The 18978-nt window shown below is 47.5% G+C and overlaps 1 protein-coding gene across 1 annotated transcript in view; it reads left to right on the top strand.

The window, feature by feature from the left end:
* VWF (von Willebrand factor) overlaps positions 1-18978 on the top strand; it is a 137639-nt gene that overhangs the window by 82285 nt on the left and 36376 nt on the right. The window contains exons 23-34 of the mRNA XM_047066718.1: positions 1757-1897; positions 2100-2213; positions 3426-3582; positions 4356-4514; positions 5185-5320; positions 7843-9221; positions 11663-11779; positions 11875-12015; positions 12288-12431; positions 13700-13864; positions 14795-14838; positions 15141-15318. Of these exons, the coding sequence (XP_046922674.1) occupies positions 1757-1897; positions 2100-2213; positions 3426-3582; positions 4356-4514; positions 5185-5320; positions 7843-9221; positions 11663-11779; positions 11875-12015; positions 12288-12431; positions 13700-13864; positions 14795-14838; positions 15141-15318 (2875 nt within the window). The remainder of the gene's footprint in view (positions 1-1756; positions 1898-2099; positions 2214-3425; positions 3583-4355; positions 4515-5184; positions 5321-7842; positions 9222-11662; positions 11780-11874; positions 12016-12287; positions 12432-13699; positions 13865-14794; positions 14839-15140; positions 15319-18978) is intronic.

The following is an 18978-nucleotide window of genomic DNA, read 5'->3' as shown; positions in this document are numbered from 1 at the left end:
AAACCCTTGTCTTAGTTTCCTATTGCTGCTATAACAAATTACCAAACCTCGTAATTTAAAACAACAACATAAATTTATTTTATTTTTAAATTTAATGTTTATTTACTTATGACAGAGAGAGATAGAGAGTGTGAGCATGCATGCAAGTGGGGGAGGGGCAGAGAGAAAGGGAGACAGAGAATCCAAAGTAGGCTCCGCTCTGCCAACACAAAGCCTGATGTGGGGCTTGAACCCACAAACCATGAGATCACGACCTGAGCAGAAGTCAGACGCTCAACCGACTGAGCCACCCAGGTACCCCAGGAACATAAATTTATTATCTGAGGGTTCTGGAGGTCAAAAGTATGAAGGGCTGCATTCTCCTGGAGGCTTTAGGGGAGAATCCGTTTCCTTGCCTTGTCTAGCTTCTGGGGCCTGCTTGCATTCCTTGGCTCATGGTCCCATCCTCCATCTTCAAAACAAACAGCACAGCATCTTCCAATATCTCTCTGCTTCTGCCAGCTCACCCTTCTCTGACTCCTCCCGTGCACCTTGTAAGACCCTGTGATTATACTGGGCCTACTTAGATTGTCCAGGACAACCTTCCCATCATGAAATCCTTAACCTAATCACATCAACAAAGTTCCTTTTGCCATGTGTGGATTAGGGCATGGACATCTTTGCAGGGGGGGGCACGGTGTTGCCTGACACAACCCTGGTGGAGATTGTATTCTAATGGGGCTATTATTTTAGATTGGTTGGTCTGATGAGACCTGTCTGAAAAGGTAACATGAGCAGAGTCTTCAGGGAAGGGAGGGAGTGAATCATGTAAATATCCAGACAAAAGAATTTAAGCTGTTGGAATATCATGTTCAAAGGCCCTACAGTGGGTGGCCTTTGGGGTATTTGAACAATGAGGCCAGTGTGGCTGGAGAAGAGGGACTGGAGTGAATGGTAGTTAATAAGGGCAGGGGCCGTACTATGAGGGGCCTACTATGAGTAGGCCTTTCGTCCAATTATGTGAACACTCTTCTTATATGTTTCCCAGTAAGTTCATCCTTGTACCAAATAGATTCTCTGTATTGAAACAAAAGAGAGCAAGTCACATCTCAAGACAGGGCTCTAAGTATGTTGTAAGAGCATAATACGCTTTGTTTTCCAGGCTAGATATTTCTAGTTCTTTACATAGTTTTTATATGATGGTTTCCATTCATTCAGCAATCACTTGTTCAGGACTCGTAGCTGCCCATGCTTGCATGTTGTATACATGATAGGTGAACACAGAGACAGATAAGATATTATGTCAACCCTGGTGGCATTTGACATACAGCAGAATCCTAGCCAGCCTGTTCTGAACAGGCTGCAGTTGTCCAGATAATGGGCTTGCATTATTACACTGTCCACAGTAAAGTATGACTAGAACGTTCCCTCTTTGGATCTGTACACTCTCATTGATGTGATGTTGAACTGGCTCCTCTTTCTGTTCAGCCTGTTGCTGGGGAGAGTGATGGTTTATACTGGAGCAGGTTGTCTCTCTTTGTGAATGACCTCTGTTTAACTTGAAGATGGGGGACGTGAGGAAGCCTGGAAAAACCTTGGCAAGGACAAGGCTTTGCCGATTATCCTGGTCTGCTTCTGGGTCTCCATCCCTGTCCTTTTCCCAGCCTCTCCTTCTTCTGATGAACCTGCCGCCTTTGCTGCCCGGAACTCTCCTTTCCCCGAGTCAGAGAGTTTGCTCCGAGGTTTACAGTGCTCATGATCTCATCTTGTCTGTTAGGAGAAAGTGTGTGGTCTATGTGGGAATTTTGATGGCATCCAGAACAATGACTTCACCACCAGCAGCCTCCAAGTGGAAGAAGATCCCGTGGACTTTGGGAATTCCTGGAAAGTGAGCCCGCGATGTGCCGACACCAGGAAAGTATGTCTGGGGTCTCTGTGTGGACCAAGCCCAAGAAGCGTGCTTCCTGGAACGTCCCCATCAGTTTTATGGGGGTTGGAGGGGGGTGGGGTGGAGGGGGGGTGGTATGAACTTCAGTGGAAGCATGGCTCCAGAGGAGGGTCTCTTGGATCCTTCTGGGCTGTGTTTTGGTCCATCTGTGTCCTCTTGCCCTGTTCCCCAGGTACCACTGGACTCATCCCCTGCTACCTGTCACAGCAACGTCATGAAGCAGACAATGGTGGATTCCTCCTGCAGGATCCTCACCAGTGATATTTTCCAGGACTGCAACAGGCTGGTGAGGGCTGTGGGGTCATTGGAGGCAGAAGACTGCTAAGGGTTGGCCGAGTGGCTTGGGTACTTGGAGCATGAGCTTCTAATTGTGGACACCACCTTGGAGGCTTTGAATTGGTCTCTATCAAGTCACCTCTTTACTCCCTTTCTCGGCTTCAGGCTGGGAAACAGAAAGCATAAAGGACAGTGTATGAGGAGAGCAATTCCTGGCGAGCCATTTTTCTTCTACGCAAGGCAGAGCTCTTCTGGGCATCTGACAATGCTTCTCTTTTGGCCTCAGTCTTAGAGCTTGTGTGCACATGTATGTGGGTGTCTGTGTGGGTACACGTGTATATATGTATACGTGCACGCACACAGCCACGTACACACGCATGCACTCTGTAGCACCACATGTATGAAACCAGTCTCAGCAATCCTTTTATCCATCCAGTGACTTTTAGTTCCTGAGGATACTTCAGAGAGTACCTAGGGTTGGCTAGTTGGGTGGACACCCTGGGCATCTCGGTTGGAGGAAGGAAGGTAGTGAGGCAGCCAGGGAGATCAGGATTGTTGGAATGTGTTGGAAACAATGATGTACTTAATGTCTGAATTCATTCCTACCACAACTACCTTGGAAAAGGCCAGTGTGTGCAGCAGTGTGTGGGGGCGGGCAGGGAAGGTGAGAAGGGGTTACTGAGATCTAATGTGGGTAGTGAGTGGGAAGCTTGGGGGGCAGAGTCTGGGAGGCCCAGGCCGGTCCGGTCCTACAGTCCAGTGGAATAGCCCCACAGTGCTCCAGTGAGGCAGCATGAGCAGTCCTGATGTGTTCCTTCCTTCGTTTTGAGGCAAAGGAAGAAGGCAACCAGCATGTATGTGTTTATGAGAAACAGCTAACACCTATGAGGTTGAGTGTGGGTTATGGGAATGGCTGGCTGGCTGAGCAGGTATGTGGGAAGATGGATAGAAGAGAACATTCTGAAAAATTCTAAGGCATATCACATCCTATGAAAGGCCAGCAACACTCCTCTATTCAGCTTTTCTTGTTGGAATCCAGATTAGGACTAGGAATTAGTATGCTTTTGTACCCACTCCCTGTTGGGGCCACTGACCAGCATTTCTCCTTCTACCCTGGAGCCCCAGTTGCCCTACTCTGATCACCAGAATATTTTCCCCCAGACCAAGAGCCAGGGTTCCTGAATTCTGCCCAGGCCTAGGCCACCCTGAGACTCCCTTGCAGGTGGACCCTGACCCATTCCTGGATGTTTGCATCTACGACACTTGCTCCTGTGAGTCCATTGGGGACTGTGCCTGCTTCTGTGACACCATTGCTGCCTACGCCCACGTGTGTGCCCAGCACGGCAAGGTGGTGGCCTGGAGGACAGCCACATTGTGTCGTGAGTCCTGATGTCCCTCAGACACCATCCCTCATGGATCTAGACTTTAACACCCCTAAGTGGGGTGTGGGAGGACTCCTTCGTGGGAGAGAACATAGAGCTCCTATATGGGGACAGATGGCTGAGGGTTGAAGGGAGTTAAGACATTGATGGGCATGCCTGGTTGGTTCAGTCAGTTGAGCATCCAACTCTTGATTTCAGCTCAGGTCATGATCTTGCCACCTACTTGGGATTCTATCTCCCTCTCTTTATTTTCCCCTCCCCCATGCTCGCTCTTTCTCTCTCTCTCTCAAAAGAAATAAACTTAAAAAAAAAAAAGACATTGATGTGAGTGAGTAGGGAGAGGGGACAGTGATTGAAGGCATTAATACATAGAGAAATTCCAGAAGAGGGAGAAGATGAAACAGTGATGAAAAGAAGAAGGAAGTCAATATTTTAATTAAATTCAATATTTTTAATTAGATGCTATTATATTTGCCAATGTGAGTGATCAATGCATACATTATTTATAGAGAGTCTTCCTTGGGTGGGAGCAGCTGAATGTTTTTATATGGAGAACAGATTCAGAACCATTAGGTTCCTGGCTTAGGTGCTCTAAAACCTGGGCAGCCTCTAATACTGGTGACTCACATGCTGCTTAGTTCCCCACTGGCATCATCACTTCCCCCAGGGCCGTCACCACCATGGGTGTCACCACCATCTCTTTGGGGCCTTTGGTGCCCTCCCGTCTTCTCGGGTGGCACAGGGTGCCTGCTCATGTTCTATCTACACAGCCCAGAGCTGCGAGGAGAGGAATCTCCACGAGAACGGGTATGAGTGTGAGTGGCGCTATAACAGCTGTGCCCCGGCCTGTCCCATCACATGCCAGCATCCTGAGCCACTGGTGTGCCCAGTGCAGTGTGTGGAAGGCTGCCATGCACACTGCCCTCCGGGTAAGTCAACTGTCCTGGGTCCGGAAGGGTTGGAGGGCGGGGCTGGGCTGTCAGGAAAGGTGCTTCCTGGTGGTACTCAACTTCACCCCGTGTGTCCTGTCCCTGTCCTTACCACCCTGGGTTCTGCTTCCAGGTGCCCTTTCATCCAAGCCAGGCCAGCTATGATTTTTGTCAAGTTCAGCTCCTATACTGTGCCTGTGTCTGCCTATTTATGGGCTTACCATTGAGAGCACTTTCTGATAGAACTTTCTGGAATGGTGGGAAAGTTCTGTGGAAAGGTAGCTCCTGTGTCTGAGGAATTGAAGTTTCAATTTTATTTAGTGTTGGTTTACATTGAAATTTTACTAGCTGCCTGTGGTTACTGGCCACTCTATTGGATAGCACAGATCTAGAGTAATCAAATATATTCTTTGGTGGAGTGAAAACAGCCTTGGAGATAAGATTGTCCTGAGGCTCGGGCGTGGTGAGTTAGGGGGAAGGAATATCCCTTCCCAGTCTTACAGAGGGATACACCATGCCCAAAGAAAGAAGAGTTGCTTTCTAAGTGGTGAGGTGGCCCTTGAGGGAGGCGGGCAGAGCTAGCTTCTGGTAGAGGCTCCTTTAGCTAAAAGCGAGTCTTCCTCGTGGGAAAGGTGAGAGTTTTTTTCCTAATGGGGGGTTTGTCATGCAGGGAAAATCCTGGATGAGCTTTTGCAGACCTGCATCGACCCCAAAGACTGTCCTGTGTGTGAGGTGGCTGGTCGTCGCTTGGCCTCGGGGAAGAAAATCACCTTGAACCCCAATGACCCTGAGCACTGCCAAATTTGGTAAAACAGACTCTCTGGTGTTTGAAGTGATGTTTTCTGGGGCCTCTTCAGAGACGTAGGTTTGGGGAAGAGCTTGCTATGTTAGTTGAGAGGTTGAGTGCTTGTTTTGTTTTATTTCTAGAGTTTGCTTCTCTCTCTTTAAGGACAGACTACATTGCTTCCCCAGAAAACACTTCTTGAGAGACTGAAGTATTTTCATTTCTTTCGTCTTGTGGAAGGATGTAGTCTCTTACTGTTAGAAATAAGCCCATTGGCCCAATGAAAGGAGGGACGCAGAGACTCAGAGCACAAAGAAGCGAGGTTTTAATCAACCTTCTTGCAAGAGTGGGTATCTGAGGGACAGGAGCACTCGGGGCAGTTACACAGACAATTTATCTCCTAGCAGAAGTCCCTCCCCCGATTCTTCATTGGCTTGAGTACTACAGAGGTTACAGCCTTACCTGGATGTCTCCTATGCACATGAAGGGCAAAAAGTAGTCTGGTAGGAACAAATGTTCATTCCCTGAGGTGACACAGAGACCTTTCAGTCCCTCCTCCCTGTTTCCTTTGGTGCATGCTCATTGCCAAGCCTGCAAAAATAAGCCTGAGAAATGGAGAGGGGAAGACCTAGGAAGTGAAGTATCTAAGGGTTTGGGACTCCATTGTGGGAGTCAGTTGTACGTATTTCCAGTAGGTTGTAAACTCATTGTTAGACAATACAACTTTTATTTGGTACTTTTGAAAATGAATCCTCTCCCTTATTTCTCACATTATTGTCCCTGGAGGTCACATCTAGTCCGAAGACAGATACCTATGGAAGTCAAATTGCTTTTTACTCAGAGCCCCGACCCCTCAGTGTGACACAGACCCCTTGGGGCCACAGCCAAGGTCCCAGGATGGGGCTTTTGTAGTTGGGAGGGAAGACACTATTACTGCACCCTGGGTTCTCACTTGGATTACCTCTGGGAACTGGCCTTTGGGGAGGTGAGAAGGAGTCCTCAGGGTGAGCTCTGAACTTTCTGAAGCTCTGCTCCCAAGTAGGGAACATGTGTTCAGATGTTGATGTGTTTAACACCACGCCCTGACACTGATCGAGCTTTGTGGGAACTTGAACTTGAGAACTTACATTTTCTGGGGAAGGGCTGTGGCCACAGCTGCCAGAGTCAGATCCCACCACTGCCATCTGTACAAACAAGGGGAACACTGTCCGGGGTTAATTTTCTAGCAGACACAGGAAACTAGAGAGTATGGCACTCACACATTGTTAACCAAGAATTGAAGCAATAAATCGTGTGGACCATGGGGGAAGTAAGAATTAACTTCCCAGTACGATTCTGCCTGCCCACCTTCCCCATGCTGAAACGGAGACCATAAGGAATGAAAAAGGGGAGAAGCTAACACTGACTTGGGGTTCTGAGCCACACAGGCATGAGAGCTTAGAGCCCTCTCCCGGCCTCCCTCTGCTGTCCCATGGGGAGGGCAGCTACCAGGGTACACACTGTGGCTTCAGACAGCTGTGTGCAATAATTCCAAAATAGGCTGGGGACATTGCGTGAGAGGCAAGGCACAGGGGACGTTTCTCAAGGCTCAAGGAACTGCTGCCTCTCAGCTTTACTGGGGTTGCTGAGGGCAAGTGGCCTCAAAGGCGGAGAGTACGTATAGGGGATGGTCCCAACCTCTGTGGGTCTCCACCACGGGGCAGCTTGATTTCACCTGTGGTTTGGTATACCTTGCCATCTCTAGGACGCTGGTGAGGAGTGACCAGAAGGGTCTGGAAACTTGGTTTGTTAGTGCAGGAATTTGTATGAGGGTAAGGGCTCTGCTGCAGACTTGTGCTTGGGGCTGGGTGCAGGGCCTAGCCTCTCCCTGGCACATGACAGGTGTTCACCGCATGGCCCTCGGAGGAATGAATGAACAAGCCACTGTCTTTTCCCCTAACATCTTGGACATTCCCAACTTTGTTCTGGGATAAAGTTGGGATTTTGAATCTTTATTCATCTTTCCAAAACGTTTTTACTCCACTTTTTTCTCTTTTTCTTGAGACCCAACATATTATACAAAATTCGTACAGCTTAAATTGTCACAGAAAATACTGTAAAGCATTTATCTTCAATAGGACCTTTACCAGTCTTGGTCAGCATCATTCTTTTAGAGCATTATTTGTCTTTGGAGACACTTGGAAGAAGGATTGGATTATAATTAAATATTTATGCTATTAGAGATGTAGGTTGAAAAGACATCAACTTTGAATGGCAGTGTGGATATCCTAGAAGCAAGAAAGGTTCTTCCTCAGGTGCTATGATGGATTAAAGCTTTGGCTTCTAGAATAAAGGGAGGCTTATTGCTGCATGTGTAGAGGTGCTATTTGGGACATATGTTAAAAAATGCTGTGTCACTTAGGTGGGGAGTGATTCATGGGACCTCAGTTCAGGCAGGCCAGGCAGGCAGTTCTAGGGGAATATATGTGGGATGGTTCTAAATAAGGCTGAGGAGTGCCCAGAAGTTTTTCCTGAACCACTCCTGGTTTTCTCTCTCTACCGCAGTCATTGTGATGGTGTCAACCTCACCTGTGAGGCCTGCAGGGAGCCTGGAGGCCTAGTGGTACCCCCCACAGAAGGCCCGGTCAGAGCCACCACCCCATACGTGGAGGACACCCCGGAGCCACCCCTCCACGACTTCTACTGCAGCAGGCTTCTGGACCTGGTTTTCCTGCTAGACGGCTCCTCCAAGCTGTCCGAGGCTGAGTTCGAAGTGCTGAAGGCCTTTGTGGTGGGCATGATGGAGCGTCTGCACATCTCCCAGAAGCGGATCCGCGTGGCCGTGGTGGAGTACCATGACGGCTCCCACGCCTACATCCAGCTCAAGGACCGGAAGCGGCCCTCGGAGCTACGGCGCATTGCCAGCCAGGTGAAGTATGCAGGCAGTGAGGTGGCCTCCACCAGCGAGGTCTTGAAGTACACTCTGTTCCAGATCTTTGGCAAGATTGATCGCCCTGAAGCATCCCGCATTGTCCTGCTCCTGATGGCCAGCCAGGAGCCCCAGAGGCTGGCCCGGAATTTGATCCGTTATGTGCAGGGCCTGAAGAAGAAGAAAGTCATCATGATCCCGGTGGGCATCGGGCCCCATGCCAACCTCAAGCAGATCCACACCATTGAGAAGCAGGCCCCTGAGAACAAGGCCTTTGTGCTCAGTGGTGTGGACGAGTTGGAGCAGCAAAGGGATAAAATTATCAACTACCTCTGTGACCTTGCCCCCGAAGCGCCTGCCCCTACCCAGCATCCCCCTATGGTACCAGTCACTGTGGGTCCAGGGCTCATGGGGGTTTCATCCTCGGGACCCAAAAGGAACCCCACGGTTCTGGACGTGGTGTTTGTCCTGGAAGGGTCCGACAAAATTGGTGAGGCCAACTTTAACAAGAGCAGGGAGTTCATGGAGGAGGTGATTCGGCGCATGGATGTGGGCCAGGACGGCATCCACATCACAGTGCTGCAGTACTCGTACATGGTGACTGTGGAGTACACCTTCAGGGAGGCCCAGTCCAAGGGTGAGGTCCTGCAGCAGGTGCGGGAGATCCGGTACCGGGGTGGCAATAGGACCAACACTGGACTGGCCCTGCAGTACCTGTCTGAACACAGCTTCTCAGCCAGCCAGGGGGACCGGGAGCAGGCACCTAACCTGGTCTACATGGTCACTGGAAACCCCGCCTCCGATGAGATCAAGCGGATGCCTGGAGACATCCAGGTGGTACCCATCGGAGTGGGCCCTCATGCCAACCTGCGGGAGCTGGAGCAGCTTGGCTGGCCCAACGCCCCCATCCTCATCCAGGACTTTGGCGTGCTCCCCCGAGAGGCTCCTGATCTGGTGCTGCAGAGGTGCTGCTCTGGAGACGGGCTGCAGATCCCTACCCTCTCCCCCACCCCAGGTATGCGGGCACCTGGCCTGGCGAGAGAGCTGCTGAGAGCTGGCGGGGATGCAGTTCTTGGATACTAATCCTGCTTTTCTGCTCTTTTCAGTCAAACCCTCACCTTTAGAGTACGAGCCTTTTGGGGAAAGGAGCTTATAAATTCAAAGGTTATACAAGGCTATTGTTAAAATATAAACAATACCAACGATGTAGAGTAAAAAAAATACAAGTTTTGGTTTATCCCACAGCCTCATCCCCACCTAATCCCACTCCTTGCTTTGGAGATAACCTGTTCAGTCTGGGGACTCTCAGCTTTGACCGCACTGGATGGGTAAAATTACTCTAAGTAACTGGTGTTCTTTGGGGCAAGGCCAGAAGTTGGGTGACAGGCGGAGGGTTGCATCCTCAGATTCTGGAACCAGACTGCATTAGTTTGAAATTCAACTCTGCCGCTTACTAGCTGGGTGATTTGGGGCAATTTATTTTTGGTAATGGTTTTTGGGCAATTTTGAGCAAATACCTCTGTGTATATGTTTCCTTATCTGTGAAAAAAAGTGGGGATGACAATAGTACTTGTAAAATGCTTAGGGCAGTTTTTGGGCAATTTTGAGCAAATACCTCTGTGTATATGTTTCCTTATCTGTGAAAAAAAAAATGGGGATGACAATAGTACTTGTAAAATGCTTAGGGCAGTACCCAGGACATAGCCAAGCGCTCAAAAACTGGTTGCTACTGCTATTGTTGCCTCCTTCTTAACTGATACTAATGTCTAATCAGCTCCTAGTTCTAGAGCACAGGAATGTTTAAGACAGTCCTTGGTGTGTTTGGGACCATCCCAGAATAACTGATTTCTTTTTTTCCCCAAAGAACTTGTTTTTTTTTAATTAAGTGTAATTAACATACAATGTTAGTTTCAGGTGTACAACACAATGATTGAACAATTCTATCCATTTCTCAGTGCTCATCACAATGAGTGTACTCTTTTTTTTTTTTTTTCAACGTTTATTTACTTTTGGGACAGAGAGAGACAGAGCATGAACGGGGGAGGGGCAGAGAGAGAAGGAGACACAGAATCGGAAACAGGCTCCAGGCTCCGAGCCATCAGCCCAGAGCCTGACGCGGGGCTCGAACTCACGGACCGCGAGATCGTGACCTGGCTGAAGTCGGACGCTTAACCGACTGCGCCACCCAGGCGCCCCACAATGAGTGTACTCTTAATCCCCTTTATTTCACCCATACCCCACCCACCCCCTCTCTGGTAACCAACTACAGTTTTTTTCTCTGTATTTAAGTCTTTTGTGTGCATGTATTTTTTTGTTTGTTTGTCTCTTTTTCCTTTGTTCATTTGTTTCGTTTCTTGAAGTCCAAAGATGAGTAAAATCATATGGTATTTGTCTTTCTTTGACTTATTTCACTTAGCATTAGGTCTACGCTCTAGCTCCATCCATGTTGTTGCAAATGTCACTATTTCATTCTTTTTTTATCGCTGAATAATATTCCATTGTGTGCATGTGTATGTATGTATGTATATACACCACATCTTCTTTATCCATTCATTTATGGAAGGACACTTGGGTTGGTTCCATGTCTTGGCTATTGTAAATAATGTTGCAGTAAACATAGGGTGCACATATCTTCTCAAGGATGTGGAGAAAAAGGAACCCTTGTGCACTGTGGGTGGAATGCAAATTGGTGGAAAATAGTATGGAGGTTACTCAAAAGATTAAAAACAGAATTACCACATGATCCAGTCATCCCACTATTGGGTATTTGCCCAAAGAAAATGAAACACTAACACCAGAGTAAGTGTCTCTTAGTTAATGTCTCTTCATTCTCACACTTGTTTTAAGTGCCTTTGTTTTTGTTTTAACCAGAGCCACAGGTTTATTTAAATTCTTGTGATATTTCTGCTGAGGAGAACGGTAATAGCATTATCTGATCAAATCTTGAATGGCCTTCAGGCCAGAGGTTGTTTCTGTGCTGTGATCATGACTCTGTGCCCAAACATTACCATGCACACTGGTCATTTATAGTTGGAATACCTTATAGCACATTCACCAGCCCATAAGACTTGAGAGCATAGAAGTCACCCTCTAGCCCCATGCTGCTGCTCCATTTCCTTTGGCCATCTCCCTGTTATTCTTCAATATTTTGCTCAATTCTAGAAGAGTTGCAGCCTCCAGTTACTGAGGGAGCAGATGCATCTTGCTCTCATCTATAGGCATTTAAACTACCTTTGGGTGGATTTGGAGTCTTCCCAATGTCTGCCACCCTGGGGCACTCCTGGGTTCCCTTCCCCCTTTCCCGGCCCATGTTACCATCATGCAGGACCGGTGGAGGCACCCTCCCCTTCATGGTTCCTCATGGTGGGTGGCATCCTGCGTGTCCTTGGATGCTGTGTCTGCTGCAGTGGGCCTGGTGTGCTCACCTGGGTGCCCACCCTCTTGGTGTCTTTGCAGACTGCAGCCAGCCCCTGGATGTGATCCTCCTCCTGGATGGCTCCTCCAACTTGCCAGCTTCTTATTTTGGTGAAATGAAGAGTTTTGCTAAGGCTTTCATTTCAAAAGCCAACATAGGTGAGCGATGCACCTGTTGGAGCAGGTTGGGAAGGAGCTCTTTCTGAGGCTCCACCTGATCCAGAGTGCGATTTCCACGTTGTCTTTCCTGTTAGGGCCTCGGCTCACTCAGGTGTCAGTGCTGCAGTATGGAAGCATCACCACCATCGACGTGCCGTGGAATGTGGCCTATGAGAAAGTCCATTTGCTGAGCCTCGTGGACCTCATGCAGCAGGAGGGAGGCCCCAACCGAATTGGTAACCTGGTGCTAAGGGCTGGGAGGCAGGAGCTTCGTCTGGTCTTAATTCTTGGCATATGTAACTAAGTGACCTCGGCCAGTCACTTTGCTCTTTAGGCTAGTTTCCCTCCCTGTAAAGTGTGGGCCTGGATGCTCTTCCGGATCTGATTTGTGTGTTTCTCTGTCTCTGAATCCTTCTGTTTGGTTGACCTAAGGATCTGCCATGAGACAGGATGCCCAGCATTTCCTGCCGTCAGGACTGACTTGGTGTGGACTGTTCTCCATTCTCAGGGGATGCTTTGGGCTTTGCTGTGCGATATGTCACCTCAGAAGTCCACGGTGCCAGGCCTGGAGCCTCGAAGGTGGTGGTCATCCTGGTCATGGATGTCTCCATGGATTCGGTGGACGCTGCAGCCGATGCAGCCAGGTCCAACCGTAAGTGTCCAGTGTGCAATCCCGAGACTCTCCTAACCTGCTAGAAGATTGAAAGCAGCTGGTGAGATTGCTTTTGGATGGCCTGATGGTTGTGAATGCTTAATAGCCACCCGTGGCCTGGTTCCAAACAGCAGGAAGTGGACCAATCCCTGTGTTACTTAGAAACCAAACAGTAATAAATATGCATTTGTCCTTCATTTGTCTGCTTGCTTTCAACTGTCACTTTTAAGGCTTCCCTTTGTGTCCAGGGCTGGGGCTGGGTCAGACCTCCACACCTTTCCTTTTGGAAGTGGTGTGGTGTCCTTGCCCTGTCCCCAGTCTCACCACCTCACCACGTCTGAGGCCAGAGGGACTCATTATGGGGTGGTGAGAACCATCAGACCTTCACATGTGCCAAGCCCTTTTCCAGTACCTGCCTAATGGGTTAATGATTGATGAGATGATGACCTGAGCCGAAATCTAGAGTCAGACACTTAACCGACTAAGCCACCAGGCGCCCCTGTAATAGCTTTCTGATGGAATCCCAACTGCCATCCTTGTCCCCTGTAGTTCATAAACAACATGGTGGCTGTAGCCACCCTTTAAAAACTGGTCAGCCCATGTCACTCCTCTGCCCCAAAGTCTTGACTGGCTTCCCCTTTCGTTCAGAGAACATGTTATGTCCTTGTGTGGGCTGTGAAGATTTGCATGGTCTGTGACCCACTTCCTCTCGTGTTTGGTCTGCTCCAGCCACCCTCGAGCACACATTCAGACTGCTGCTCAGAGCCTCTTCGCTCATTGTTCACTCTGCTTGGGACATCCTCTTGGCTTCTTCTGTCCTCACCTCAGGTCTCTGCTCCAATGTCATCAAATGCTTATCCAGCCACCTTGCATGAAACAATAATCCCCACTTCTACCCCGGGCACTCCCATCCTCATATCTCATTTTGTTTTTTCCTAAGCACTTACCCATGTCTGAAATACTAGAGATTTCCTTATTTTTGTGTTTTTTTTGTCTGTCTTTGCCCAGTGCAAGGTCCACAAAGACAGGGACTTCATCTGCTCGGCTCACTGTATCCCCATTGCTTAGAATAGTACCTGACACAGGGTGGTGTCATTAAAACTGGTTGACTGACTGAATATTTGCTCACGGGGTCACTTTATGTGACCCATGTAGGAAGCATGAGGCTCTGTACAGATGCTGGGGATAGGTTCAGGTCAGTCCATTTTGGGCCCACCTGACCAAAGCAGGTTAACACAGACCCTTTCTTGTTCCTCTGCTAACCCCAGGAGTGACAGTGATCCCCATTGGAATTGGGGATCGGTATGATGAGGCCCAGCTGAGGATCTTGGCAGGCCCAAAGGCCAGCTCCAATGTGGTGAAGCTCCAGCGAATCGAAGACCTTCCCACCATGGTCACCCTAGGAAATTCCTTCTTCCACAAGCTATGCTCTGGTGAGTCTTGTAATGCCTTTCATACGCCCTCAAAAGGAAAAACCCCATTCTAGAGACCCAAAGGTATGCATGCACAAGATGTGGCCTTGAATGAAGATTGTTACATAGACCAGGACCTTTAAGTTTCTGCTCATGGAAAGTTTGTACTAAAAACATCCGAGGGACCACCAGAAAGTTCTCTGTATAAAGCCCTCCTTCCATCCTAACTGTCCATCAAGACTTTAGCAGAGACAACCCATGCTTGCTGGTGCAGAGTGATCTTGAACAAAGAAGTGGAAGACAGATGCAGGGAACCCCAGCAGCCTGCAGACCATGGTCTTCTTCCCCATGCCCTATATTCACCCTCAGCCTGAGTATATAGGGCCTTAGAAAAACAGTAATGTAGAATCTAATATCAAAGTGCCATGGCTTAAACTGACTTAGGTTAGAATTTTTATTTTTACCATATATAATTCTTTTTACCTGATTTTATTTATTTTCCTAATGTGATTAGCTCTGAGTCAAAACCTACTAGAGTTATTGCCCTTTCCTGCTGGAAGATAGTTCTCCTGGGAAGGACTCTTAAAGGTCTCTTTCAAATTTCTGGGACCTTGCCTCATTTCCTCCCCAACCCCTCACTAGGCACTGATCTACACATGAAATGGGAAAAGGAGTTTCTGGCCTGAGAAGCTTCATGCCCTGTAGAGATTGCCGTGTTCTTACTGTTGTTATCACCATAGTTATTGAGAACCACAGAGCATGCCTGAAGAGCCACAGGGTGACCACCTCTTAACCTGGTGGACCTGCATATACTCACAGTCAAACCTGGTCAGACCCTTTTTGCTGAGTGAAGTCCCCTTCCGGGACTAGCCCTGGGGCCACACAGACTTTGTGATGGCTTCTGCTGCATGTTGGGAATGGGAACTCAGATCTTAATTGTGTCTGTTTCAGGGTTCCTTGGCGTTTGCGTGGATGAGGAAGGGAATGAGAAGAGAGTGAGTTCCTTTCAGCGCTGGCTTTGAAAGAAAGATAAGAATGAGTATTTGGGGTGCTTGTTCCCCCTTTTTCCTCCTTTGGTCTTGGTCCAGTTCTCCCTCTTATATCCTGCTTTTGTGCATGTGTGTGGATGTGTGGGGATGTTCCACCTGTAAATCTTGTGTTCTGCATCCTTGCTGCTTGAGCCCATGTCCAAGTCCTAGTCTCTGTGTCCTCAGAGGGGGTCAGTTGCCCAGTTGATGGGCTTAGTGCAGGACTGGCTCATCCTATACCTGCCTGAATCTGCTTCTTTCTTCTGTAGCCCGGGGACATCTGGACCCTGCCAGACCAGTGTCACACAGTTACTTGCCTGCCAGATGGCCAGACCTTGCTGAAGAGTCATCGAGTCAACTGTGACCGAGGCCCAAGGCCATCATGTCCCAACAGCCAGCCCCCTCTCAGGGTGGAGGAGACTTGTGGCTGCCGCTGGACCTGCCCCTGTGAGTCCGATGCTTCATCAGCCTGGGTGGTGTTGCAGGGGCAGTGCTTTTAGCGTGGCTGTGCAGAGAGGTAGACCAGAAGCCCCTTTCCCTCCTCACTACATGTAGAATGCTACTTTCACCCAATGTTCCCTCCCTCTTGTGTCTTTTGGATGTATGTTCATTCAGTCCCAGGGAACGGTGTTCTCCTCCTGTGTCTTTGGAAAGCACCTCCCCAGATAATGCATAACCAGAAGGAAGAATTGATTGTTTCTTTCTCAACTTGGCTGTTGGCAAGTCATTAGAAGTCTATGCTGTAGAAGTAGAACAGTGAGAGGGACACCCCCAGAAAACTCTCCACTCACACCTGGAGCTGGATGGGAGTTGGGTGCCATGGTACATCATCACAGTGGTCTGGTTTATGAGGAGGACATAGTAAACTCCATCTTATGCAGCCCTGTGGAGGGCATTCATCCGTGGGGGGAGGGTTAGCCCCCGCCTCATGGTTGGGAGAAATGGCTGCATAGGTAATACGTACCCGGCATATAATTCCTGTGTTAAATAGATACAACCAGTGGGATAAAACCAAAACTGTATTTTATTCCTCGGCCTCCCTTGACAATTTATTTAGTAGGATAAATTATCTCCCTGGACTGGATGAGAATGCTACCAGACCTGTGTCATCTCTGTTTATTCATAAAGAGTTCTATGGTTACTTTAAGTTATAAAACAAAGGCTCAACTTGGTAATTAGGTGCCCACTCCTGTGTAATCACCAAAACCTTAACCTTGAGTTAGAGTTAAAACAGCTCCCTAATCCCAGTTTGTGCTGCCTGCCCCCAAGAAAGGGGTGTGTTCTGCCTCTCCCCCAGCTTGGGGAACCTTCTGAAGAAGGTTCTCCTGTGACTGGTGCTTCTGTGAGAGGGCTCTGTGCTCTCTGGCCTGGCAGGTGTTTAAGGTGACCACTTTACCTTGCCAGCTCTCAGAGGCTCCCCTGCTCTATTCCTCTGGTACTCAATCTTGGGGTGCAGAAGGATTCTGTATCGTTGGGCTGCCTGCTGCTTCCCCAAACAGCAGCAAGCCACATCTGGGCAATAGTAATAGCTTCTTTCTTTTACATTCTTCAGGTTAAGTTTCAGACACTGGTCCAGGGTCCCTGTAACTTCGTGATACACAAACCCATCTCTGGGAGTGGCCTCTTGAAAGTCCTGTTCACAAGGCTTGGTTGTCCCTAGTGGGGCACCTGGGGGTGTGAGACCCACAATGTAATAGGAACTCTGTACAAACAAATGTCTTCTTAAATCCAGTCCCTCAATACCCCTCTTGACTCCTTTTATAACCTTGACTCTTTATACTCTCTTTTATCAGAAGCAATAAAACTAGATTTGGGCTATTTTTTTAAGCATTTAAAACATTTTAAAATTAAAAATATTTAAAACTTTTTATTTTGGACAATTTCAGGTTTACAAAAAAAGCTGCACAAATGATACAAAGAATTCCTGAGTATCTTCATCCAGCTTGGTGTATCTTATATAATCACAGTATAATGATCAAAATCAGGAATTAACATCCATAAAGTACACCTGTAAACATCTTACTCAGTTTTTATCAGTTGTCCCACTCATGTCCTTTGTTCAGAGGTAGGATTCAATTCAGAATCCCACGTGACATTAAGTCGTCATGTTTCTGTAGTCTCCTTCAATCTACAACAGATCCTAAGTATTTCTTTGATGTTTATGACCTTGACATTTTTGAAGAGTTCTGGCTAGTAATTTTGTAGAATGTCCCTCAATTTGGGTTAGATTTAGGTTACACATTTTGTTAAGAATACCCTGGAAGACATGCTGTATCTTTTTTGGTTTGTCACGAGGAGACACAGGATATCAATTTGTCTCATTACAGGTGACGTTAAGTTTGATCACTTGGTTTAGGAGATATTTACCAGATTTTTCCACTGTAAAATTACCGTTTTCCTCCTCGTAATTAATAATGATCATATACAGAGATATTTTGAAACTATGGAAATATACTTTTACCCACTAAGTTTACCATGCATTGATGATCCTCACCTGAAACAGTTTTTATTGTGTTTGCCAGATAGTGATTTTTGATTTCCATCATCCCCTCCACATTTACTAGTTGGAATTCCATTGAAAGGAAGAACTTTTCCTTCTCTATCATTGATTAATTCAGTTAATTATTTGTATCAATATGGGCTCATTGGTTCTTATTTTATTCTATGGGGTATAATCAATTACTAGCATTATTTATTTTCTTGGTTGATGGTCTCAGATGTGGCTAATGGGAACCCTTTCAATTTGACTCTTGTGTCCTTTTGACATGTCTACCTCCCTCTCTCACACGGTAAGGAGTCTGGCTCTCATTATCCACGATATATTTATACGTTGGCTTAATCCCAGAATACACATAAAGTAGTTTCAGAATTGCTAACCAATGCCTGGATGAAAAACAAATCTAACAAGAGTACAGTATTCATATGCAATTCTTTTTGTCTTTTGCCTTTAGTACATAGTACATTCCCCCCAACCCCACCTGTATCATTTAGATTAGTTTCTCCCCTAACAGTGTAGTTATGTTATTTATTACCATGATTTCAATTTGTTTCTGTTTGTATTTCGTTTTGGGTTTCCCTCATCCCCATCCTTGTTGAGTTTATTCATTTTTTCTTGTACGTGAATTACTAACATTGCCCCAAATATGAGAATGTACAGAAAAGTTTATTCAGAGTGTCACTCCACTCTTCCCATCCCTCCGTGCTTTCTACTAGTTTCCACTTATGTTCCCTGCAGGTAACCGGTCTCATTCATTTCAGGTTCATCCTTCTTCACAAATGAGCTTTGCCTTTTTTGCTTACAAACATAGTCCAGAAATCCTCCCTACCAGTTCAAAGACAGCAGAGGGCATAGGAGAGGACCACAGAAGTGAAGTAATTTATCCAAGGTTACAGTATAAGCACAGGGTGGAACAGAATTCAGTCTTGAGTTTCTCTGGCTCTGAAGCACCCACTTCATGGTAACAGTTTATGTGACGCTGGGCAGAGCCATTCTCACTAGCTTGCCACGTGTGAGCTAATACTTCTTTGCCTGTAACTTGTGACATCCTCATAGCAGAGGGGCTGATCTCCTAAAGACGTGACACTTTCCATAGCTGGAGTGTTGGGAACCACTTGCTGCACGGGCATCAAGTGCCCCTCGGGAGTGACTGACTGCTCCGGGTCTCAGGGGATTTTGAGTCGAAGAGCTCCAGGCAGGCTGCTCAGCTCTGACAGATGGTGCATCCAGCCTCTTCATTTGTTGGTGGCTGTGCTGCTTGACGCACAGGCCACGGATGCAGGTGGAGGTTGCCTGGACCTGGTATGAGCTAGGGACATCAGTGCAGCCTCACAGACCACTGAGCCTGCCTCTCAGTCCTTGGGCTTTTATTTACCCACCACCATAGCTGTGGTCACAGATGCTCTGGAAAGCTCTCTCCAACTTCCTTTAGGTCTAAGATTAGCTTTCAAATCATGCATGGCAGTGGTGCCTTCCATGGGAGGGTTTTACAGAATCATCTTATGCAGATGCAAGATGATGAGTGTTTCCAAGTGGTGTTTTAACAGGACCCTTGAGAATTTGCTGATCGTGTGAATGAATGAGTGGCAAATGAGGGAGTGTGGAGACCC

Source organism: Lynx rufus, unplaced genomic scaffold, assembly GCF_022079265.1.
Source record: "Lynx rufus isolate CCGP_SWC_20201006 ecotype Redwood Valley unplaced genomic scaffold, mLynRuf1.p SCAF_7, whole genome shotgun sequence".
NCBI lineage: Eukaryota > Metazoa > Chordata > Mammalia > Carnivora > Felidae > Lynx > Lynx rufus.
Note: the sequence above shows the minus strand (reverse complement) of the source record. Positions and strands in the feature narration are given on the sequence as shown.